Source organism: Paroedura picta, chromosome 2 (assembly GCF_049243985.1).
Source record: "Paroedura picta isolate Pp20150507F chromosome 2, Ppicta_v3.0, whole genome shotgun sequence".
In the NCBI taxonomy this organism is placed as follows: domain Eukaryota; kingdom Metazoa; phylum Chordata; class Lepidosauria; order Squamata; family Gekkonidae; genus Paroedura; species Paroedura picta.
Window position 1 is genome coordinate 78,677,126 of NC_135370.1, and position 25,187 is coordinate 78,702,312.

At 42.6% G+C, this 25,187-nt stretch overlaps 1 protein-coding gene across 4 annotated transcripts in view; it reads left to right on the forward strand.

Annotated features, from left to right (window-relative positions):
• Nucleotides 1-25,187, forward strand: part of COL18A1 (collagen type XVIII alpha 1 chain) — a 196,110-nt gene that overhangs the window by 155,533 nt on the left and 15,390 nt on the right. For all 4 annotated transcript variants that reach the window (XM_077321082.1, XM_077321080.1, XM_077321081.1 and 1 more), the window contains 15 exons: nt 749-811; nt 968-1,012; nt 6,903-7,034; nt 7,379-7,450; nt 8,667-8,693; nt 10,188-10,232; nt 10,399-10,461; nt 11,815-11,850; nt 13,000-13,089; nt 14,495-14,524; nt 16,841-16,867; nt 18,683-18,745; nt 20,009-20,083; nt 20,874-20,909; nt 23,172-23,225. In XM_077321082.1, coding sequence (XP_077177197.1) covers nt 749-811; nt 968-1,012; nt 6,903-7,034; nt 7,379-7,450; nt 8,667-8,693; nt 10,188-10,232; nt 10,399-10,461; nt 11,815-11,850; nt 13,000-13,089; nt 14,495-14,524; nt 16,841-16,867; nt 18,683-18,745; nt 20,009-20,083; nt 20,874-20,909; nt 23,172-23,225 — 858 coding nt within the window. The remainder of the gene's footprint in view (nt 1-748; nt 812-967; nt 1,013-6,902; nt 7,035-7,378; nt 7,451-8,666; nt 8,694-10,187; nt 10,233-10,398; nt 10,462-11,814; nt 11,851-12,999; nt 13,090-14,494; nt 14,525-16,840; nt 16,868-18,682; nt 18,746-20,008; nt 20,084-20,873; nt 20,910-23,171; nt 23,226-25,187) is intronic.

The following is a 25,187-nucleotide window of genomic DNA, read 5'->3' on the forward strand; positions in this document are numbered from 1 at the left end:
TTATCAGCTCTTTTATTGGAGTTTCAGGGGTACATGAAGGAGTTATTTGCTGCAGGTTTCTGAAGTTTGCCTGCTAAAGACATTTTTTGTCAGCTGCTGTCAGACTAGTAAGGATATTGCATTGAGACCGTATCTTGTGGTTGGCCCACAGTATTACATTGGTAGCATCTTCTGAATATAACCAGAAATAAGTCCATGACCAATGGATGAAAAGAGGCAGGTTTGTGAAGGTAGGAATGTCAGACCTTCAGCCCTGCTTCGAAGTGAAAACAATATCCCTAAAGGAATTGAAAGATAAAATAATGTGAATAATGTTTTTGTGTGGTAGAGTAACATACAAGTCTTGTAGTTAATGACAATATTTTTAAAATAACATATATAACAGAGCAAAACTACACACTGGATGCACACCTGCATCAAAAGTCCAATGACTATTTTTTCCTTGGAAGGTGATACTGTTGAGACCTGCCCCCTTCTCCCAGTTTCTCACTCGTCTTGCAGAGTTCTAGACACTCCCCCCCCCCTTGCAAGTACACTTTAGAACTCAACTGGGGTGTGTGTAGAGTGATTTAAGGGAAATGTTTTTAGGTAGAGACCCAGCAGCTGGATAAACTGTTACCCATTCACCTGCACTGCTGGTGCCTCTTCTCCACTCAAAGTTGTTCTCTGACACAGGTGTTTTTCCCATGCATATAATATTTAGTTTCTCTCGCTAATCAGAGGTACTTTCATTTTCTAATCTTTTCAGGGCCCTCCTGGTTCTCCTGGAAGAGATGGCATCCCTGGCCAGCCTGGAGCAAATGGAGTAGCTGTATGTATCCCTTCTGTGCACCTTCCTTAAAAGGAGGGCCAGAGTAGCAGACTGTTTAGGGTCAGCCTGCTTAACTGTCTCTGGCTTGGTAATTGCTATACAATGCTCTCTATAGCAAAATTATTTCCATGATTTTTTTTCCTTCTCTGTTTTCAGGGAGAACCAGGTGAATTAGGCCTTCCAGGAGCTCCTGGACCCAAGGTACAATAGCTCATCATCTTAAGAAATTGTTCATGTTATCATCCTTTGTTTCTAACTTGGCAACAGTATCCATTTGTGAGGCTGTAGAGGGAGCAGTGAACCAATATTCAAGATTTTGCAGCACATTTACTATCTCTATTAAGAGGTTCCCAACATGGTCCTTATGGGCACCGTGAGGCCCATGGGCACCTTTTCTGGTGCCCACCAAATATTTTTAGAATGAGAATGGAGCTAGGCGGGTTTTCTGCCCAGGAAGGCTTCTGATTGGCTCCTGGAAATTTGATTGGCTGTGCAGATTTTTAAAGATGTTACTTTGGCAGACTGAAGCTAGGCTGCGGCCACCATTTTGCCAACCACACTGAGTCAGAGTTCCAGAGGTGCTCTGAGGCTCAAAAAGCATGGGGCCCCTGTATTAATCTCTTTCTGCAGGTGCTTTGGTAGTGTAAACAGCCACTTTGAACCCATTTCAAAGGAATTGTTTCCCCAGTGGAAAGCTGGGATTTGTCCTTCAGTTCTGATTTGGCTACCCTGTCCTTTATGTTTGTGCACCCCCATTACACCTCACCTGATTACTATTTCTATGTAATTATTGTTACTAGTAGAAGAAGAGCTCCCAAGCAAACTCCTGTAGAGCCTGACTTTCTCCTTTAAGATTCCTACACCCCTTCATGTATAGATAGATATCTAGCCTAGTTCCAGCCTTGGACGGCAGAATGGTCAGCTTGACTTCACCATGGGGAAATGATTTAATATTGTCCCAAGGTCCACAGGATTTACCGTCAATAGTCCTTTTATATGTTTTCAGCTTTACAAAGCTGTACCATCATTACTACCTCTAATTATCAAATATGAGTACAATTTATGTGTTTATGTAGCAGTTATTCCCATGTAAGTAAATGATGATTGCAGATATTTGAATACATGTATTCATCATTTGACTGTGTCTTGAAAGATTCCTGTATTGATACTTCCAGTGCCCTACTGTTGTGCAAAGTTTGTCTGCAGGGAGTTTCTCTATGTGTTTCCTTCCTGAGTCTAATTATATGAAGACTCTGTTGGCCACCTCACAGAGGATGAGGATCCCTTTTACCCCAGATCCTTATGACATTCTTTTCCTACTTCTCAGTCTTCCTGTCTTCCAACATTCTCTCCACCTAACCAGAATGCTCTGCTTCCTATTCCCTCTGATGTGTTAGAAGTACTTTCTTATTACTACACAGTCCCACATAGGGGGAGACCAAAATTTGAGGTAACATCTCTGTGGTTGTTTTCATTTGGCATGATTTAGATGTCTATTCCCATTGTCTTCCTTTTTAAAGAATATAATCTGATTATTTGAGTGCAGAGAGCCTGTACAGAAATACAGCATGCAAAGTGGTTTCTAGAATTTTAATAGTGTTCTCATAGAACTCCTGTCATGACTTGAACTTTGTATGACTATGTGCAGCTCTTTATCATCAGTATAACTTCTCTCAATATGGCCAGATCTGTAAATACTTAAATGCTCAAACTGAAGTCATGAACAAACAAAAAAAAGATCTTTCTACAAACCTGAAAAAATGTCCCACAGAAAAATCTGAAATCTTTTTTTTAAAGAGGGAGTGTTAAAAATTGTGGAGAAAGGCAGAGTATAAATTAAATAATAAATTATTGTGTAAATTGGGGACAGATAAAAGGTAGGTTGGAGGGTGGATGGGAAAGGAGAGAAGAGAGCAGGGAAATGTGAGGATGTGAGGGTTGCCAGGAGGAAATAGCATGTGGATGGGGATACCTTCAAAAGTGGTGCCCCTTCAAAAGCCCTTGCAGGTGTTTCACCCTGCAGCTAGACCTGGCATGGTGGCTGGCACTGCTCAACACAGCCATAGTTCTCCTGAGTAGAAGCTGCAGGGAAAGCTAAAGACAGGGACAGGTTGGCTGATGGGTGAGAAGGAAACAAGGAACCAGGAAAAAGGTGAGGCTATGGAAAGGGAAAGGGAAAAGAGGGAGGGAAGAGGAAATAGAGAAGGAGGGGAAAATGAGATGCTGCTGCAAGTCCTTCTGGGCCCCTGCTTGTTTTTTTTTTTTTTTTAATTCAGTTTTTATTGTTATTTGTTCTTATAAAAAGCATTTACAGAAAAGCAAAAAACAGAAACAGAAAAGCAAAAAACAGAAAAAGCGACCAGCTGATAAGTGTCATCAATACACGTATATCATACTTGATGTAGTCTGATATTATCTCAAGAGATATATAGTCAGTTCCCATTACATATTGGTCCTACTCTAACAGTTACTGCTGTCTTTCTTAAGAAAGTCCAAATAATCACTCCACTGTTCATCATATTCTTTCGGAGATCTCTTCTTAACCATGTTGGTGAGTCTTGCCATTTTTGCTAAGTCCGCTAATTTATCAAGCCATGTAGAAATAGTTGGAGTCTCAGTCGCCTTCCAGTGCTTCGCCCACACCAACCGTGCCGCCGTAGTTGCATGGAAGAAGAAGATTCTAGAAGAAGTAGGTAAAGCACTTGGGTGGAAGCTTAGCAGCATAGATTCAGGCTTCATTGGGTATCGCATTTTAAATATTTCCTGTAACACCATATGTATTTTAACCCAATACTTTTTTGCTTTTTCACAATTCCACCACATGTGATAAAAAGAACCTACTGCTTTATGACATTTCCAACATTTATTATCAAACCTATCTGAGATTTTTGCAATGACCTTTGGAGTAATATACCATCTATAAAACATCTTATACCAATTTTCCCTTAAAATTTGGCTGTTAGTTTGTTTAGGAATTTTGGTCCAAACTCGCTCCCATTCCTCCATACCAATTATGGAGCCCAGGTTTTGCATCCATTTAATCATACAATTCTTTACTTGTTCTGACTCAGTCTCGTATTTCAAAAGAAGTTTATAGATCTGGCCCTGTAGGTGTGGTTTTTTGAGCAATAACATGTTTTCAAAATCACTAAGAGGTGAGTTTTTGTCCACTCGAATCTCAAAGTCTGTTTTTAGTCTGGCTTTCAGTTGGTTATACTCCATCCATCGTAGCTCATATCCTTCTTTGTTTAATTCTTGCAGACTCTTAAGCTCACCTGTTCTCGTTAACAAGTCCTTGTACATTGGGCATGTTATTCTTCTTTGCTGTTGTCTGGAAAAATACGCCTCTATTGGCGATTTCAGTAAATATGATGAGGAGCAAAGTCTTGTTTTGTATTTATTCCAGATCTTTAGTAGGGATCTTGTCCAAAAGCTGACCTTGGGTTTTTCCTTTCCTTTTGTTTTCAAAGAGGGCCAGAGCATTTCATGGAAGCTTTGCTTACTATCTGCCTTTTCCAACACCAAATCTCTTGTCATTGGATCAATTATCCAGTCTGCCACTGCTGTCAGTGTTGCCACATGTAGGTATAATTTTAGATTTGGAACGCCCTGTCCCCCTCTCTTCTTGTCATCTTGTAGAATTCTAAAGGCAATTCTTGGCCTCTTATAGTTCCAAATGAACTTATTTATTTCAGACTGCCATTTATTTACCACAGAGTCATTAATATCTATTGGCAGAGTTTGAAAGAGGAAGTTAAATTTTGGTAATATTGACATTTTTACTGTGGCCATTCTTGCTGACCACGAAAGGTTCAGGCTGTTCCACTTCTTAATGTCCTGTTGGATTTGTGACCAGAGCTCCCCGTAGTTGTTAGCAAACAAGGTATCAGAGCGATTTCCAATTTGTACTCCTAGATATTTGACCTTTTTAGGGTTGATCTCACACCTTAGTGCCCTTTTGACTATCTCTATGTTCAAGTCTGATATGCCAAATAGCATAATCTTGGTTTTAGAGAGATTTATCTTGTATCCAGAGTGTTTCCCAAAGGTGTTTATCTCTTCAAACAACAATTCTAAGGTGGTGCTTGGATTGGTTAATACACAAACAACATCATCAGCATAGCTTTTAAGTTTAAATTCTTCTCCCGCAATCATAAGTCCCGAGAGCTTTGCGTTTGCTCGAATTTTACGAGCTAGTGACTCCAATACCAGGTTAAATAGTAGGGGCCCCTGCTTGTTATTTTCTAATATTTTCTCAGATCTTGCTGATTTGGTGGTAATAGCTTAAAAAAACAGATTAAGGATATAATTTTTATAAAGAAATTGGAAAAGCTCATAAATAGAACACTTCATTCTATTTATTCAGTTGATGTGAGATGTGCAAAAAAAAGCATATTTGTGTTCTCTAGTTCTTTAGAACTTTTATTGTTATTTCATTTTGTACAGGCATGTAAACCTTTCAGATGGTGTGTATCCAACCACATAGTTGCTCTGATGGAACAGGATTTCCATTTGCAAATGAGGGCAACAATACCTGATGATGTGCTAGCCTCCAGGAATGGTTGGGGGTTTGTGGACTGTAGTAAGGGGAAAAGAAGAAAGCCCTGCTCCACAAAGTCTGTGGATGGGTAGATAGATGCCAATAATTTTGTTTCTAGCTAATAGCATCAAAAATTAGCTTGAGTTTTCTGAAAGATGTGTTAAAATCATAGCCTGTTTTCTCTCTTATTATACATGTTCTGTTTGATAGTAAAATAAATTCATAATTAGTATGCTTTCTTTCTATAGAACAAATTCTGAGTCCAGTGGCACTTTTAGAAGAAGAAGAAGAAGAGTTGGTTCTTATATGCCGCTTTTCCCTACCCGAAGGAGGATCAAAGCGGCTTACAGTCGCCTTCCCATTCCTCTCCCCACAACAGACACCCTGTGGGGTGGGTGAGGCTGAGAGAGCCCTGATATCACTGCTCGGTCAGAACAGTTTTATCAGTGCCATGGCGAGCCCAAGGTCACCCAGCTGGCTGCATGTGGGGGAGCACAGAATCGAACCCGGCATGCCAGATTAGAAGTCCACACTCCTAACCACTACACCACACTGGCTCTTTTAAAATTGAAAGGGTACAGAGGTGGGCGACGAAGATGATCTGGGGACAAGGGACCAAGCCCTATGAAGATAGGTTGAGGGACTTGGGAATGCTCAGTCTGGAGAAAAGGAGGTTGAGAGGGGACATGAAAGCCCTCTTTAAGTATTTGAAAGGTTGTCACTTGGAGGAGGGCAGGATGCTGTTTTCGTTGGCTGAAAAGGGCATGTAGTAATGGATTTAAACTGCAAGTACAACGGTATAGGCTAGATATCAGGAAAAAAATTTTCAGTCAGAGTAGTTCAGCAGTGGATTAGGCTGCCTAAGGAGGTGGTAATCTCCCCCTCACTGGCAGTGTTCAAGCAAAGATTGGATACACACTTTTCTTGGATGCTTTGGGCTGATCCTGCGTTGAGCAGGGGGTTGGACTAGATGGCCTGTATGGCCCCTTCCAACTCTATGATTCTATTATTCTAAGACCACCAAGGTTTAATTCAAGATATAAGCTTTTGTGTGCATGCCCACTTCTGTATCTGAAGGAGTATGCTTGCACACAATAGCTTATACCTTGAATAAAACTTTTTAAAGTCTTAAAGGTGCAACTGGACTCAAATTTTGTTCTGCTGCTTCAGACCAACAAAGCTACCATCTTGAATATTTCTTTGTGTAGTTATGTATGTAGTGTGATTATTCTGCAGCTGATATGAATATTAGACAACGGGGAAGATGAAAAATATATGCAGTTTGGGGATGGGGATGCCATGCATGCAACTATACATGAAAAGGCGGCACTGAAATAATTTGTTCTACAGGTATTGCATGTAATATACTATGAGGCTCATGTTGCTCAGTTTCTTGCATTTGTTTGTGCACACAAATGTGCGTTTATGGTATGCTTGCATCTTTAACATGGATTGAGCATGAGACCCTGATGCTCAAGTCTAGCATATCTGCCAGTTTTGTATTAAGTTTCTGGCATGCTCATCTGTGTCTGGTTCTATGTTTTACTCCAGGGCAGTAAAGGAGAAGCGGGGCTTCCTGGAGTGCAAGGGGAAACTGGCCTGGCAGGACTTCCAGGGCCCATGGGTCCCAGAGGACAGCCTGGACTTCCTGGTCCACCTGGACCAGGCTTTGCCCCTGGAATTGTGAGTATGAGATTGTCATGGGCCCCCCAGTGGCAGTACCCCCACATGCAACCCCAGCAGCAGCCCCTCCCACTCTCCTCTCATAGTGGAAGGCTGGGAGCCAGTGGCAGGAACCCGCCCCCCATGGGGAGGGGCTTGCTCATAACCCACTTTTAAAGTGGGCTTTGCCCCCTAGTAACAGTAAACGTCTTTTAATTTATGCTTGTAGTGACAAACAAGTCATCAACCTGTAGGCTCACTTCTGTTAATCTGTGGTTGCCTACACTGTGTGCATGCATAGTGTGATTTCTGTCCTGTTATCTCATCTTTCTGTCTGTAGACTAATGTCTTCCATTATGACTTAGGATGATATGGAGGGCTCAGGACTGCCATTTGTATCTGCTCTCCCTGGAGCACGTGGACCAGAAGGGCTGCAGGTAACCCACTGTCCCTTTTATTTCTCTACAACTGAAGTCTGATGGGTTCTTACTTGGAAGAAGGCACTAGTGAATACAGTGGGACTTGCATTTGGGCAAGTATGCTTAGGATTGGACTGCAGATCAGTTAAATGTCTGTGGATGATGCATTAGTCTTTCATCATTAGTCATTTATATAATATGGGCTATACCACTAGTGATAATGAGATGCAGCCTGCAGAAAGTTATGCTGATCCCTAGCTACAGGTGCCATTACAGGTTCTTGACAGGCACTTGGCCTAGAGCCAGTATCTATCCCGGGGACAGTGTAAGGCTTTGCTCCTGTTGCTACTTCCTATTAGAGAACCCTGCGCTGCTCTGCTGCTGTGACTCTTGAAGAAGCTAAAACACGCCATGACCGTTTCCACACCAGGAATTAGTCTCGCCTTACCGCTTGTTTAGTGGTAAGGCAAATACCCAGTTCTACTTGATGTCGGTGGTGAATTGGGGCCATTCTAGACATGGCCCAACTCAGGGCCTCTGTTGCCCCATGGCAAGGGAATGCAAATATATCTTTTCCCCCTTTTTTGCCCCAGGTGGCAACATGGCCTCAGTTGGGGCAGGCCTGTGTGGCAGGGGAAGAGTCAGGCCCTCCTGGCTCAGCTCCTCCCCCAACTACAGTGTCCCAGAAGAGACAAATAATACCCCAGGCAGCTCCATGGTACACCACAGTGCTGCCTGGGGAATTTTTTCTCATTTTGAAGAATGGGGTATTACATGGACTTGCAATACCATGTTTTTAAAAATAAAAAAATAAAACCAGGCCCATGCTACCCTGCAGCACGTTGGAACCTCGCTGCCCTGGCTCCCATGTGGGGGCACAATTTTGGGGTGGATGAGGTGCACTGGGCAAAAGACTCCCACTTGCAGAGTCAGGAAACAGCAGGGTAACCTGCCCTGAAGAAAACGTCAGACTGCAGCCCGGCACAACAGCATGTGTGTTAAATGTCCATGAGATACTTAGGCCATTTGTCAACAGTGGAGTGTTAAAAGATGTACCTTGTCTGTAGATAGCAAACTGATTAGGATATTTCATACAGGATACTACTGTGTGGATGTTATTAACTAATGCTAGTACTCTCAAGTTAGGCATAATAACTAAGTTTGGAGGGGTCCATCATCTTATGACATCTGGAGAAACTAGTTGATAACTTCTTCATCTTTGTTTCTTCTTCAGGGTCCACCGGGACTTCCAGGGCTCAAGGTCAGGAAGTGTCTCAATTTTGTGTTAAATCTATTGGCTGGTACAAATATGATTTAAATTGCCTGAAAACAGGACAATGCATGCTCCCGTCAGTCAAATGTTTTTGCTGATTTGAACTCCCTTTCCTCTGTAATAAATAATTTGTTTTCATGGTTATTTTATGTAGATTAGGATTATTTCCCCCAGTAGGACAATTTGATTAATCCACTGTACAATGCAAAAAAAAAAAAAGTAAAAAAAAAATCTACTGACCGTCTGACTCTCAGAGGGTATGTGGGACACATACCTGGTCTGGGGCTACTTGGTCAGGGCCCTCTTCCTCCCTTGCAAACACACATACACACCTGCACAGACTCCCTTCCTCCCTTCCCATTTTCCTCCTTACCTGTTGGTGTCCCAACTTCCCTCCCAAGCAAACACACACAAACTCTCTTCCCTTCCTCCCTCCCCCTTCCTCTTCCTGTTTACCTTCTCCTCGGGCCTCCATCACTGCCTTGGCCCCTATTGGTCATGCAGTGGCTGGCTAGGCCCCTGGGGCCAGCGCGACCACTGTCAAGGCCTCAGTGGTAGGGCAGCTTCTACCAAGGCCCCCACTGGTCATGCAGGCTGGCTAGGCGCCCTCTGTCAAGGATTACCTTCTCCTTAGGCCTCTACCACTGCCTCGGCCCCCGCTGGTCACGCAATGGCTGGCTAGACTCCCAGGGCTGGCACAACTGCTGCCAAGACCTTGGTGACAGGGCAGCCACTACCAAGGCCCCCACTGGTTGCACAGTGGCTGGCTAGGCCCTTGGTGCCAGTGCAGCCACTGCTAAGGCTTTGGTAGTGGGGCAGCTGCTACCGAGGCCCCCGCTGGTCACGCAGGGGCTGGCTAGGTTCCCGGGGCCAGCGCAGCTACTGGCTGGGCTCTCTACATCTTCTGGTGCACCCCATAGGCAGGATTACAGATGTCATGTCCATATTCATATCCGTCTGAGGAGGTGCGCCAGCAGATGTGTCCCACATCAATAAATGCAAATACTGGCACAGCAGTGCACTGTTCTATGAGCTATGGCATCACAGCAAAGCATTCTGGGTACAACAGATCGCCATTACGCTGGTCTAGTAGCTCAGGGCTTTGCAAATCTGTCATGTCAGATGGGGGCAGAGAGGGATTAGTGAAAGAAAAGGGCAAGGGGGTGTATTAAAGTCAGCAAGATGAAGTTAACCTTCTGATGTAATGTGGTTGTCATGTCTATTGACCCCAAAATAAGAATGCCTGCTGTCATCGTCCATTGCTCTAAAGGCCTTCCGGAACACAGATAGATAGAAGTGACATTTCTGTGCTAAATATAGACCCAACAACACAGATGCTACCTCACTGACACCAATATGTCTTTAAAGCACAAAAGGTTTGACAGGAGAGGTGGGCAGAAATGCAAATTTTATAGACCAAAAATGTACATAATTTTTACAGTTTATGAAATAAGATTTATTTCTTTAAAAAAAATCTTTCAGGGGGATGCTGGCAGCACTGGTGTGCCAGGAGAGAAAGGAGAAAAGGTAAGTCTGTGTCATATAGCTTGAGAAATATGTGCAAACCTTTATTTCCAATTTTTAAACAAATTGTAGTTTTAAGCAAAGCTTCATCTGTGTTATTAAAATAATTATGAATGCGAACTGAACTGGGGAACCAAATGGCATTTGCAATATTCTGTGTTGTCTACAGGGAGAGGCAGGATTGCCAGGGCTGGATGGTCGGCCTGGACTAGAGGGTTTCCCAGGACCACAGGTGAGCATCAGTTTCAGGACAGTGACTTTTCTGAGGTTCTTATTTCAGGAGATTCCCTAACTTATCTATGGGGGGAAAACTGTTCTTAAAAATTCTTTTCAAAAAGTTCTGGTCATTGGATAAGAGAAATTAAGGTCTGCCTGGAATGCCTTGTGTCAAGAAGTACTGCAGAAAATCCACACTTGGTAATTAAATTCATTTTGACTCCCTGCCGTTCTCTCCTTGCCCCACATGTATAGTTTTTGCCTGGCAGAGTTTGACAGTGTTACTTTGCCTGACAGAGAATGGCAGTCTCACTTCATCTGATTATGCTGCTTGGATACGTGTAACTATTATCATTTATAGCTTTCAGTGCACATCATGATTGTTTGCCTGCTGTATTTATAGAATTCCTTTCAGCCAGCACTTTTGATGATGACAAAACTTTTGGAGTGAAAATCTTTTAAATCAGATAGAGGGAGGGAGATCCTAGGGTTTCTTCTCTCCAGCCCTGTACATGTTCTGCCTGCTGCTGTTTCTTTTCCTTCTGCATTGTGTCAGTGGCTAAGCCAAGGAAGAAGGTCCTGAACAGAGAAGAGATGCTGAGGTTGCTGACCTTTCCCAGTGGGCAAAGCCTGTCCTTAGCCCATTTCAAGATGGACCAGAGGCATTGAAGAAGGGTGCTGTCTGGCCATTTTCCCCATATCTCTTCGGCAGGCTTTCTCAACCAGAGTTTCATGAAACCCTGGGGTTTTCTAATGGCCCCGGACGGGCTTCCTGAATGGGTGGGAGTTAATTTTTTATATTTAAAAAATTGTTAAACATTTATTATATTATATATGACCATATATGGTCATGTTACCCCCCCCCCATGGCCAGTGGTGGGCCTGGAGGGGTGGGAAGGGGAGGGACCCCGGGTGGGCATGTACACAGCTATGCTTCCCAGCCATATCCTGCATGATCGCACCACTGCTGGGGGTTCTCAAAGCCTGAAGAATGTTTTAGGGGTTTCTCAATGGTAAAAACAAAAAAAAGTTGAGAAAGGCTACTCTAGAGGCTTTGGCTGTTGCTGTTTTCTTTTTCTCAGGGCCTGTGGCAAGGGCAAGGCAAGCAGCTGAGATCTTCAGCATTAGTGGGTGATCTTAGAGTACTGACTGCCTTCATCCTCATTTACTCCAGCTGAGTGATGGTAGCTCATCCAAGGCCATCCAATGAGTCCATGACTAGAGTGGGAGTTCACAGGACTGCTGGAACCGAGTCCAGCGGTCCATCTGCTGGACGGTGCTGGCTGTCTTCTGCAACACCAGGCTCTGCTCTTGTCAGAAAGTCTTTCCTTTCTGAAAATGTGCTAATCTCTTTTGTTACTCCTTCTAGGGGGCAAAAGGTGATCGAGGAGACTCAGGGGATAAAGTAAGTAGTTTCCTGGATTTAAGGAGCAACTGCTAGCTTGTGATAGATTCAGGTGGGTAGCTGTGGTGGTCTGAAGTAGCAGAAGAGAGTTCAGTGGGACATTCAAGTCCAATAAAGTTTGATTTATTCTGCTAGTTTGTGAGCTACTTTAAAATGTGGATTTCAGTTGCCAAACAGCCACTTATTTTTAATGTAGTTTAGGCAATGTACCCTTGTGCAAACAAAGTAATCTAACAAATTGCATGACTCCCCTAGTCTCCAAGCATCTCTACCCTTGCTTGAGCTGTTACTGTTGTTATCTCTGGGGCAGGAGGAGTCTCTGTGCAAGAGCTTCCCATGGAACATCTAGAGAGTTGCTGAGTGGAAGATGCCCACCATGCCCACCATAATGATGCACGGGCCATAAGGCCCACACTCGCGGCAGCAGCGCTTCAGTTAAAATCACCGAGAACGCACACTGTGCCTCCCGACCCTGGGCTCCGGAAGATCCGCATTAAGTGAACGCAAGATCTTCCAGAGCTTCCCGGATAAGCTGGGGCTGTGGCGGCCCGGCGCTGTGCATAATCGGCAGCACAGGGCTTGTCGGGCCGCCCAGCCCTGCGGCCTCCGTGCCGCCACGGAGCTGGCAGGGGCGACCCCCTGCCACCCCCCATTCCCCCCAGCCCCTCCCCACCTCCCCCGCCCGCGCCACTGCACTTACCTCGGCCGGGCCTCTTCGCCCCGGTGTAAAGCGTGCGCATGCTACGCCGGGCCAACCCAGCATGCCCCGCACCTGTGCGTTCACGGGAAATGGCGGGGCATTGTGCCCCACCGCAATGGCACGGTGCCAGCACGCGGAATCTGGCGCCGTGCATAAAGGGCCCATGAATGTTGGCTATTCCCTGTTGAGTTTTCCAGATTATGGTAGCCATTTATGTACAATTTTAATCTAGCCTATTAGGAGATATGGGTTAGAGGATAGAAATGATGTATTGTGCTTTTTTAACATTTCAGAGCAACCTAGCTTGGCGTGCTTCATACTTATTCTAAAATCTTGTTAAAATCAGAGCCTTTTTCCTCATGTATACGTTTTCTCAGAGGCATAAATACAGATAGATCAAAATGTGTGCAGTCAAGAATTCTAAACTGTCCACTACTTTTGCCTTTGAGGGTGAACGAGGTCAAGACGGATTAGGATTGCCTGGACCCCCCGGACCCCCCGGACCTCCAGGACAAGTCATCTATGCATCCAGTGATGATGTAAGGATTTTTGTGTTTTTCATTTACTCTCCAGGAATCATGCAGCCTCCTTCATTTGTGTTTTATAAAAATGCAAAAGATTTTGCTTCAGAATTTCCTAGAATATTTGCTATTAGTTCTAAGGAGATTATTGTATTCTAAATGGCTACAACTAGCTAGCCACTGCTACTGCATGATCAGCTGACTACTTTAAATCTCAGTTGGTAGAGAAAATTAAAACCTATAGGGCCATGGATATGTCAAATATCTTCAGTTAAATTCCTTGTAGACATTATTGTATAAAACACTATAGGTGACCTACAGTGCAATCCTAAACAGAGTTATGCCTTTGTATACCCATCCAAGTTAATAGACTTTAAGAGGGGGTAATTCTGCATAGGATGGCATGATTAAATTAAATCTTGTAAATACTTGCAATTGTCTATTGTTATCTTTTTAAATGTAAAAACCAAGAGATGCATACTTGGGATCTTTTAACAGTTATGGCATAGTTATAATATGTGCTCTCTTAAAACAGGGTCAAATAAAATCATTCTGTGTCTAGTCTAGCATTCAGTGAAAGACTGCAATAACCAGGAGGCCTAAAGGTCGCTCATTAGAAGTAGGCTGTTGGACCATGATCTATTATCTGTGTCTAGTAGAGTTGTAAGGAGACATGTAAGGAGCCTCTTGTGGCGCAGAGTGGTAAGGCAGCTGCCTGAAAGCTTTGCCCATGAGGTTGGGAGTTTGATCCCAGCAGTCGGCTCAAGGTAGACTCAGCCTTCCATCCTTCCGAGGTCGGTAAAATGAGTACCCAGCTTGCTCCTGGGGGGTAAATGGTCATGACTGGGGAAGGCACTGGCAAACCACCCCGTATTGAGTCTGCCATGAAAACGCTAGAGGGCGTCACCCCAAGGGTCAGACATGACTCGGTGCTTGCACAAGGGATACCTTTTAGTAGAGTTGTAGCTTGTAGTTTCTAGTTCAATACCAGCTCTGAAAAGCATAATATATCAAAGTTTTAATGGAAAGAATTTACGGCTTCCTTCCTGCAAGCCATTAATGCAAGAAAATGTACAAAAATGTTCCTTAAAATTGCATTGATTTATTAATAACCCATTTTTTCAGCCGGTGTGATCCTAATAGTTAACCTAGTTAATATTGTTAATAGAGATTGGTCATTTTAAAGTGGCATAAATTAGAAGGGGCTGAAGAGAGCTTCAGTAACTCCAGAAGTTTTAAAAATGTATTGGAAGGAATGTGATTTGAGCACAGCTATTTTGCTATTCGGTAAACCACTTAGGGGCAATGGAAAGCTTTTAAGAACATTTTACTGGGCTTTGAATCAGCTTGAAAATGCTCTGCCAACAACTATTGAAAAAGAAAGCAAAAGTCACATTTGTAATACATGCTTTTATTATTTTAGAAAAGCTTGTCTAGTCTGCCAGGCCCAGAAGTAAGTAATCTACAACTATATGTAAAACTCAAGAATATTTAAAAATTGACAAATGATAGAATATCTGATGACTGTCATAATTTGAATGATGTTGTCACATATCAGGTGTGAGGGTACTTGAAATAATTTCCACTTAAAGCTTTTCATTTGTTTGAATATGACTGTTTTCACTCTTGTTCTGTGTTTCTTTTTTCATGTTCAAATATTAGTTGGTATTGGGAGTAAAATTAACATAGGGTACTTTTTCAGTTTCTTTACATGTTCTATTTAAGGCATAATTTCTCAGAAATATTTATGATTCTAGGTTTCCTAGAAAACCCATGTGACTGTATAGTGAAATAAAATGGAGGGAGGCACAGTTTAGCTCCTCCACATCATGTGTTATATTCTGGTTTAGATCCCCCCCCAATGTCTAGTTTGCTTCTAATTTAAGTCTTTTACCCAAAAATACCAAAGGACATCAAGCTGCTGGGACCCTTGCAACAGAGGGCATACAAATTATTTATTTATACTCCACCTTTCTCCCTAATGGGAATCCATGGCATATACTCACAAGCTGTTTCTTCTGAAGAGAGAAATAACGGCAGTAACTTCAAATGCACAAAATATCTCAGTTTATACCAATTTCAAATGACCCTTCCTCAGATATTTCAGATGTACTGAATATTAGCCCACATCCATCAGACTCACACAGATAATCATACTGATTCTGAGGCAATTGGTGTTCCTCAGTTAGATTGGAGACCGAATCAGATTCAAAGCATGTATGCTAACCTTTAAAGCCCTAAACCAGTGGTTCTCAACCTGGGGGTCAGGACTCCTTTGGGGGTCGAACAACCCTTTCACAGGGGTTGCGGCAGGGCAAGCCGCTTGGCCGGGCAGAGCACCATCCACACAACAGCCTTGCAGGGTAGATCAAGATAGAGCGTTAATCTGCCTGAAACAGTGGAAAAGAGTGAGATTGGCATGGTGGGACTAGAGGCAGAACTGAACTGAGAAACCCTGGCGAAAAAACCCCAATGTATATACAATCATGAACAATAGCTCTCCATACCATTAGTCAGTTTTGGTTTAATTTTTGTGAAAGAACACTTGCATAATTTTATGGTTGGGGGTCACCACAACATGAGGAACTATATTAAAGGGTCGCAGCATTAGGAAAGTGGAGAGCCACTGCCCTAAACAGTCTGGGACCAGCATACCTACTGGACCACCTTTTCTCTTATCCCCTAACAGCACTAAGATCTTTGGGTCAACATCTGCTCATGGTCCCTGGCCCAAAGGAGGTGAAGTTGGGGCTGACCCCAGACTGGCAGTATACACTCCTGGAAGAGATCAGGGCCCTGCAGGGTCTAAATCAGTTCCACAGGGGCTGTAAGACAGAGCAATTCCACTAGGCCTATGGTCAAGGCCCAAAATAACATCCACCAAGAAATGCTGGCCTCACCACTGGGAGGTGGGGAGGGGGGGGAAGAGATGGAAGACAGAAGATTGGCTCTTTGCACCTCCCCCACCCCCCAATTTGGGAATCTAGCTTACATCAGCTATAATGTAAATGTTTTAATCTTTTAAATTTTGTGTGTCGTTTTAATGCTGTTACCTGCCCTGAGTGATGTGGAAGAGTGGGATGAAAATAAAGTGTTGTTGTTGTTGTTGTTGTTGTTGTTGTTGTAAGAATGGCCATCAGTGGCATTTGTGAAACAAACCAGCTCATATATACACTACTGGGCATAGAAATGCAAAAGGTTTAATTTTTTAAGGAGGTAGATGTAAGTTTCAAGGGTACTTTGGGTTAGAGTCATGTTTGCCAGCTCTGGGTTTGGAAATTGCTGGAGATTTGGGGGTGAAGACTAGGGAGTGGGGTGTGGGGAGGGAAGGAAACTCAGGAGAATATAATGTCATAAAGTCCAAAGTTGCCAGTTTCTCTAGGGGAACTGATCTCTGCGGTCTGAAGATCAGTTATAATTCTGGAAGATCCGCAGACCTGACCTGGAGGCTGGCAACGCTAGTCAGAGATGGTTGCCTGGGCTGATTTAGCCCTCAGGCAACACACGAGTGGCTGTTTGTACCCTGAGATAGTCCATAACAGGGAAATGAACCTGACAGTTTAAGAATTATATTATATCAACTTTTATGAAGTTTTAGTTGTCTGGTAAGCAGTTTATTTCTTGCTAGTAAGAGTGATCTTTGGTAAGATTTTTGGGCAGATCATTAGAAAACCCATGAATGTCCCTACTGCATTTAAAAAACCCTCAGTAATCAATAATTATCACAAATAATATTTTCTGAAGCTATGATGTTTTTTTTATCATGTAGGGCAAACAAGGGCATGCTGGCTTCCCAGTAAGTATTGTTGCAGCAACATTATCAGTCATAGTGGCTTGATGAACATGAAAGGTTACTTTGCTATAAAACTTTGCTCTTCACTGCTGGGAATTAGGAAAGGTGGTGAAGAGATTTAGTGTCCCGGTAATGAATACCAGGAACCTCTTTTGAAAGCAAAAAAGAACATGGTAGATGTGCCAATCTTCTTTACAAAAAGTCTGCAGAGGTTACTCATTCTTTTTGCCTTGTAACTAGTCTGCCTGCCCACATAGTCTTATTTTTAATTTTTTGTGTGTGCAAAATGTCCATATCTGTTCATCTGGAGGGAATTCTAACTAGCCAGGGGCAACCAGTGGGGAACCAGTCCATTGCGTTTTCCATTCAAAGATGCAGATTTGCAGCTCAGCTCCAGGCCTTAGCAAAGTGCTTTCCTTCCTCGTGCCGTTCTGGCCAGAGCTCCCCAATGAGCCCATAATGCCCAGCAATCCCTCGGGTGCTAATTGGGAGGCTTGCCTTGTTTTTTTGTTGTTTTTATGGGTTGTTTTTATTTGCATAATTGGGAATACAGCTCCAAAGAATGAAACAAACAAGCCTGGAATTGGGATGTGTGCAAGGCTCATGCATTCATTTCCTTTCTTGGGGCCAAACTAGATAGGATAGCATTCTCATGCCCACAAGGATCTGTTGGCAGAGTTTAAACCTGCAGAAGGTATATAGCACCAAGTTGCCTAAAATAATCAAATAGTTTTTATTAAGAAGAGAAACAACCGTGTATAGAAAGAGGAGAGAAGAAAGCCCTAACTAACTGTCTGTTGTGTGCAGCCATTCTTCTGTTTGTTCTGGGGGCAAGCAGGGAGGAAGGGCGCTTAAAGAAGCAGGAAGTCTCCAAATGCACCTATCAGTTCACTGGAGGAGAGTATTTGAAAAATTCCAAGAAATCCCTAAGCTAAATATGCCAAATATACATCTCTTCCAAAGCCCCCTATAAGATATCCATTCTATGCTTTTGAATCGTGCACATATACTACAAAAGGATTTTGACCAGAGCCTGCAGCATGGAGAATTGAGGCTCTTTCCCTGCCTCTGTGCCTTATGACGTGGTCAAGCTCCACAGCTTTTTCAGAACTTGAAAAGGCACATGGGTGTGTGTGTGGGGGGGGGGGGGGGGATAGGAGCACTGTGGACCTGATCAGGATTGGTCCCGCACAGTATTTTTAAGTGACTTTAAAATGGCAGCAGTGCCTGTGTGGCCATGAGGACGCTGACATGTCTAGTTTGTCCATCAGGGTTGTTGCAGGCAGAGGGCAGCAACACCATTCCTGCCATGTGGCTGTTGCTATTCCTAAATTCAAACAGTTAAGTACTCAAAGAAATCCAAACCACAGTAAGCCATTCATTCATCTACTACAACAAGCAAGTACTTATGGGCAAAATACTCTAACTAGCTAACCCAAAAGTGTTTAGCTCTCTAGTAGATTAAAGAAGGGAAGAAGTTTTATATATTTGAAGCAGACTTTCCCCAGTTTTTCCCACAGTAATCTTTTCCAAAGTGAAAAATATGATAGTTCCATGGTGAGTGCTTTGCCTGGCATTGTTCAGTGTAAGTTTTAAACCAGAGTAAGAAGATCTATGCAAAGGAGTGCCCTCTTGACCCACAGCATGCTTTAATGGCTGTATGGGAGGGGCTTGAAGTTATCCAAAACCTCACAAGAGGATTACTCTATTCAGTTCCGCCACTGAAAATTCCCATATAAGACTGGATTGGAGCTTTGATACTGGGGCACATGCCACAACGTTGTCATTGGATTGATTCTAGTATGGTTCTCTCTGTAGGGACCTGTCGGACCAAAGGGTGATGCAGGATCTGCAGGTCTTCAGGGCTCTCCAGGACTGAAGGCAAGAAAATATTAATCACTTTCCTTAAGTTGTCCTAAACGTATTGCAAAAAATGGGTCAAGTAATACCTTTTTAGTAAGATGAACCCAAATAATGCAACACAGTGTGTTTTTGAGATTTCCAGAATTCTTCATTAGGTTGGATATTAAAAAAGGAGATGGGAGAGAAAAATAATATTTCAGAACAGGGTCTTAAGGTCTCTTTGACTGCATGCTTTGTAGGATGCTTTGCTTGCTTCGGTGGAGAAAAGAAATGACTAGATGGTACCAGGAATGCTGAGGAGAAAAACAAAAATAAAAAATGAACACCCTTTAATTGACCGTTATTGAAGTCCAGTTCTTATCCTTAATAATGGCAGCTATCATTATCCTTGTTAGAAGAAGTTGTCTGGTCTAGTGACTGCGGCTGGAGAAGACCCAGCCATTTTTGGATCAAGACTTTTGGTAGAGAAGAAGAAAAATGTGTTCCCATGGAACACAGTGAAAAATAGGGAGAAAGAAATAAGCTTTGGGTAGTATTCTTCACAGTATTTACTTTTTCCTTTTTTTAAAAGAAAAATCTGAGATTGCTAGCTCTGAGTTGAGAAAAACTTTGAGACTTTGGAGTTTGTGGGGAGGGGGTTGAGAAGGGGAGGGACTTCAGTGGGGTATAATGCCATACAGTCAGTCTGCTTTCTGAACAGCCATTTTCCCCAGGTCCCACCTGGAGACTGGCATCCCTAGAAGGTTCCCATGAGGTTTAGAACTTCTGTTTTTCTTTAGAAAATAAGACCTACCATGACTTTTAGAAACAATACTACTAATGAGTTTGTAACAGAGCCCAATACAGAAACAGCCTTTTGCTGCCCCCCTCATGGAAGTTAAAAGACATCTTGCCATTGTCAACATGTCAAGGAGCTTGAAAAGAACATTTACGACTATTCCAGGCACTACACTACGCACTTATGGGATCCATTTTAGAGTGGGTTTGCTTCCATGTACAAATGTACTGCAAGATCTACCCTGAGGATCAGTAGATGCTTCTACTATCTTAGTCTGGAAAGGTGTCCTAGTACCCATGGAACTTGCTGTTGGCCACTATGTCTGCCTGATTCATGAACCTCTGGAAAATCTAATCCAGTTTGTAATTCCTGTATCAGGATAATTGTACTGGATTGTTGTTCCCAACATGGAACTGCTGTGGGACTCTACTGGAACTATTGTAAAGGTGATTAAGTTTTTATGAGAATTCTTCCCTCATTCTTGGCTTTTATCATTTGGACAGGGTGAAAAAGGAGAGCCAGGCGTTATAATTGGCCCTGATGGAACTGTCATAGCAGCTCAGGCAAAGGGAGAAAAGGTAGAAATAAATATATTTTGCCTTCATTTAAAGAATACTTACCCTGTTTTGTTTTTGTTCTTATCCCTTTTGTTTTAAAAGGATTTCCTCCAGCACTGTCCAAATTCAGGAGAGCCTTTCTTAAAGAGAAAGAAGGAATAAGGACTCCTGTCCTCACCAAGTTGTTATTCTTGGAGCTAAGGTTACCTTTCTTTTGATGAACCTGAATTTCTACCTACCACTGAATTTCTAGATCTTTTCAATAGAGGAGATGCCCCCAACCCTGATGAGGTTGTGGGCACTTTCTGAAGTTTGAGAATGGGGCATGTATGTCATCACAAAATGATTGCTGTGGGGTGCTGAGAACATTTGCAAACTAAGCATCCTCCTACACTGGAGGTATCTGTTCGTGAAGATGTAAAGATGATGTCTCCTCAGTTTTTGTGAAGTGTTTCCTGCTTCAGTGAAGTAGAGGAAGAAATGCTTTGGAGAAGAAGGGAGTGGGTGCCAGGAAGCCAATCAGTGGATGCCATGGTGCTCACAGGTTGCATGTTGTGGGATCAATGATATAGTGTTTTCGAGGACAAGTTAGATCAGATTCTCCAAATGAGAGAAACTTCAGTATTTTAAATATTACTTGCTAGGGCATGAAGAAACCCTGCAATTTCTTTTAGAACCAGTTGCTACCAGTATATTATTTTAAATATATTTATCTATATTTGGGCTTCCCCTCTCTAAATAATCTCACCTTTGATCATCCAAACAAACTAACGAGTGATATGTATTTATTCACTTTTGTATTTGACAATAGGGCGAGCCAGGCACAAGAGGACCTGTGGGACCAGCAGTAAGTTATAAATGGTATCTTTGCATAGAAGCATGGGGCCAAATGCAAACACAATTGTTTCATTTAAGAAAATTATATGTGTGTGTTATGTACTGTCAAGACAGCTCCAACTTATGGCAACCCTATGAATGAATGACCTCCAAAACGTAATCGACAGCTGAGTTCAGGTCTTGTAAACTGGAGGCCAGGGCTACTTTTATTGAGTCAATCCATCTCTCGTATTGGGTCTTACTCTTTTCCTGCTGCCTTCAACTTTTCATAGCATTATTGTCTTCTTCAGTGACTCTTGTCTTCTCATAATGTGACCAAAGTATGATAGCCTTAGTTTAATCATTTAAATTCATAGACTTCAGGCTTGATCTGACCTAGAATCCACCTATTTGTCTTTTGGCAGTCTATAAAACTCTCCTCCATAAACCATATTTCAGGTAAATCAATTCCTGTCAGCTTTTTTTACTTTCATGTCTATATATAGTAGACCCATACATAGGTAATTAACTACATTATGGATTATTTTGATCTTGGTCACCAGCAAACACATTCTTACACTTAAGTACCTTTTTGAATTCTAGTCTCAGTCTCCTGATTTCTTGGTTGCAGTCTCCCCTTGGGTTGTTGATTGAACCAAGGAATAAAAAGATCATAAACAATATCAGCTTTGTGTGTCTGTTAAGTGCTGTCAAATATCTTCCAATTTGTGTTCATCCTGTGAAATAATGACCTCTAAAACATCTTATTGTTTAACCATCTTGCTCAGATTGTACAAACCGAGGACCATTGCTTCCTTTGCTGAGTAAATTCATATCATATTGGATCTTCTTATTTTCCTGCTTTTTTACTTTTCTTAGCATTGTTGTTTTTCCAGTGAGTCTTGTCTTCTCATGATGTGACTAAAGTGCAGTAACCTCCATTTGATCATTTTAGGTTTTAGGGACAGTTCAGGCTTGATTTATGTTCAGCTGTAATTCTGTGTTGGCACTTCCTGTTCTAACCTTTGTTAGTAGTGGTAGACTGAAACAGGAAGTTTTTCCTGTCCCAGCACCTGGAATTCCAAGCAACCTCCCCCAACGCTGGCAAAACTATCATATCACTTTACCATGAGTTCCAGGGTAATTCTTGCTCATGCAATAACCAAACCAGTTATAATACAAAGATGTTCTATTTCTAACAGTTAAAGAAAGCAAAATAATTACAATTCCAGTACATTCTCTATTGAGATCTAAGAGCAAAATTCTGACATCTACTTTTCTGGAACTGGAATGCAGATTGAACATTTCCAGCCTGTTGGCCATTCTGTTGTTTCCATATTTGTTGGTGTATATTCTTGCTAATATTTTGATAGACACCATTTCTGTTGCCTGAAATAGCTCTATTGATATTCCATCCTCTCTTGGTGATATGTTTTTCTCATCCTTTTGTCTCTCCCATATAATTCTTCAGAGTATTTGTTTACATTTTTTCTTTATTTTGTCCTGTTCAGTTAATATACTCCTGTGTTGATCTTTCAGCATCTCTAGCCTTGGTTTAAATTTCCCTTTGATCACTTGGATTTTGTGAAACAGATCCCTTGTTCTTCCTTTTTGTTTTTCTCTTCTGTTTCCTTACACTGGTTACTATAATCATTCTCTTTGTATGTGTAAGTAATCAGAATTCTGCTTTTAGACATCTGATTTTGTCTCCTTTTATTTTTGCCTCCTGCCTATCTTTGTGAAAGTTAATAAATAATATATATTCCTTGCAGTGGAAATAATCTGTTCTGTCTATTTGCTGTTGTTAATCCTTTTAGAATTAAAAACTGTTTGCAGAGTTCAAGAGGTGTACAGCACTAGGATGCTTAAGATAATAAAATAGTTTTATTGTGAAGAGGAACACCTTTGTATAGAAAGAGAGAGAGAGACCTGTCTAATTGTTGTGTTTTCATTCAGTCTGTTCTGGAAGCAAGCAGTGTAGTAGTAGATTCAAAGGAGCAGGAAGTCTCCAATTGAGCTGGGGGAGATTGCTTGAAAAATATTGGGAAGTTTCTAGTCTAATTATGTTAAATACACCTGTCCTTCGATGCCTCCTGCAGGACACTCTTAATATTCAGTCAGGCACACTGCAGATCTTGCATATTCCAACAAAACGCTAATATCCACAGTAGTGGTTTTGTGCTTAGGAAACTTTTGATTCTGAGCCCTGTAGCAGCAAATGATACTAGAGCCTCCCAGGAATTCGTGTGTCAACTTTCTTACCAAGTTCTCTATGTCTTTCTTTTCCTTCTAGGGGCCACCTGGGAGACATGGACAGAAAGGAGAAATTGGCTTTCCTGGAAGACCCGTAAGAACTGTTTTATTAGATTTCTTCTGGTGTGTATTGCTTTCTTATTAAGGGAGCAAGAAGAATAGGGAGTCAATTCTACTTACCCTGCAGTAAGTTGTATCAACTGGCACTTTCTCCACAAGGTGGGGATTAGGGGGAAGCCTGTAGAAACTAGCAATGTGGGTAGTATTTGTGCTGCTTTCATACACCACTCTTGTATCTGTACTCTTTTCAGTCTGCTACATAGGAAGTGCCTGTACCATGGTTCTAGCTTTAGGAGCTGCCTGCAGTAAGAAGACTGGGGTTGTCATGATGAGGTCAGAGTTAAGGGCTGTGCATAGACATCTTTGTGGATATGATAGATTTCACTCCTGCAACAGTGTTATAGCCTATGACAAAGCCCTGGGTTGACCCAAAGATGATCCTTAGAAGCTGCAGGATATGTAAATACAGCTGTACAAAGTAGTTTTGTCGAGGTTAGAGGGTGAATTGCTTTGGGCAGGAGGTTGCTTCATAGCTGGACAAAAACCATCAACTAGTAGGAAAATGGCAGGACAAAAACTGATATTCCCAGGAAGAAAGTGGTCTGGATCCTATTATTATTATTATTATTATTATTATTATTATTATTATTATGTTTATGTTTATGTTTATGTTTATGTTTATGTTTATGTTTATGTTTATGTTTATGTTTATGTTTATGTTTATGTTTATGTTTATGTTTATGTTTATGTTTATGTTTATGTTTATACCCCGCCTCCCCCCGAAGGCTCGAAGGCCCGTCCCCTAAAACCATAAAATGACAATAAAATCCGATAATTTACAGTAATGGCAACAGCGATGGCGTAATCTACTCATTGCTCTCCGCATCCTCAACTACAGGAGGGGGGTGACGCTCTCTACCGCCAGTTTGTGAGGGGGGACTGATCTTCTTTCCGCCCGGCCTCAGTTATAAGCCTGGCGGAAGAGCTCCATCTTACAGGCCCTGCGGAATGCTGTTAATTCCTGCAGGGCCCTCAGCTCTTCCGGGAGCTCATTCCACCAGGTTGGGGCCAGGATCGAAAAGGCCCTGGACTTAGTCGAGGCCAGGCGGGCTTCCTTGGGGCCGGGAACGACCAGTAGGTTAGCCCCCGCAGAGTGTAAAGCCCTGCGGGGGATATAGGGCAAAAGGCGGTCCCTCATATATGCTGGGCCTAGACCACGGATGGCCTTGAAGGTCAAAACCAAAACCTTGAACCTGATCCGGAAGGCGACCGGTAACCAATGCAGCTGCCTCAGAACTGGCTGGATGTGAGCCCTCCATGGTGTAGCTGTGAGGACTCTAGCAGCCGCATTTTGGACAAGTTGCAGTTTCCGGATCAAGCCCAGAGGCAGGCCGGTGTAGAGCGAGTTACAGAAATCTAGTCTAGAGGTGACCATCGCATGGATCACTGTGGCCAGGTGTTCGGAGGACAGCTAGGGCGCTAGTAGCCGAGCCTGCCGAAGATGGAAAAATGCCCAGCTAGCTACCTGTTTAACCTGTGCCTCGAGTGTTAGTGAGGCATCAATGGTCACCCCTAAATTCCTGGCCTGAGACGCGATATTAAGTTGCATCCCGGCCAGAAGGGGTAAGCACACTTCCTGATCTGCCCCTCTACGGCCCCGATGCTGGAAAGTGACTGTGGGAAATCAGGGCTGTCTTGTTTGGGGGAAGAGGAAGGGATGGCTCATGAGGACGCATGGTGCTAACGGAGAATTCTTCTCAGTACCAGACATATGTCGTCCCAATGAAGAGGGTCTGAAAAAAGTAATTTTAACATACATAAAAACATTGTCAACATATTGAATCATCATACATAATGGAAGAAAGTATGACGATCTTTGCTTTCTTTTAAATTCCTACTATAACACTTGTCCACAAAGGGAAAGCATAGATAATAAACATTTCACAAAATACTACATGCACATTGCAATATTTGACAACCTTTGCTATTCCAGTTC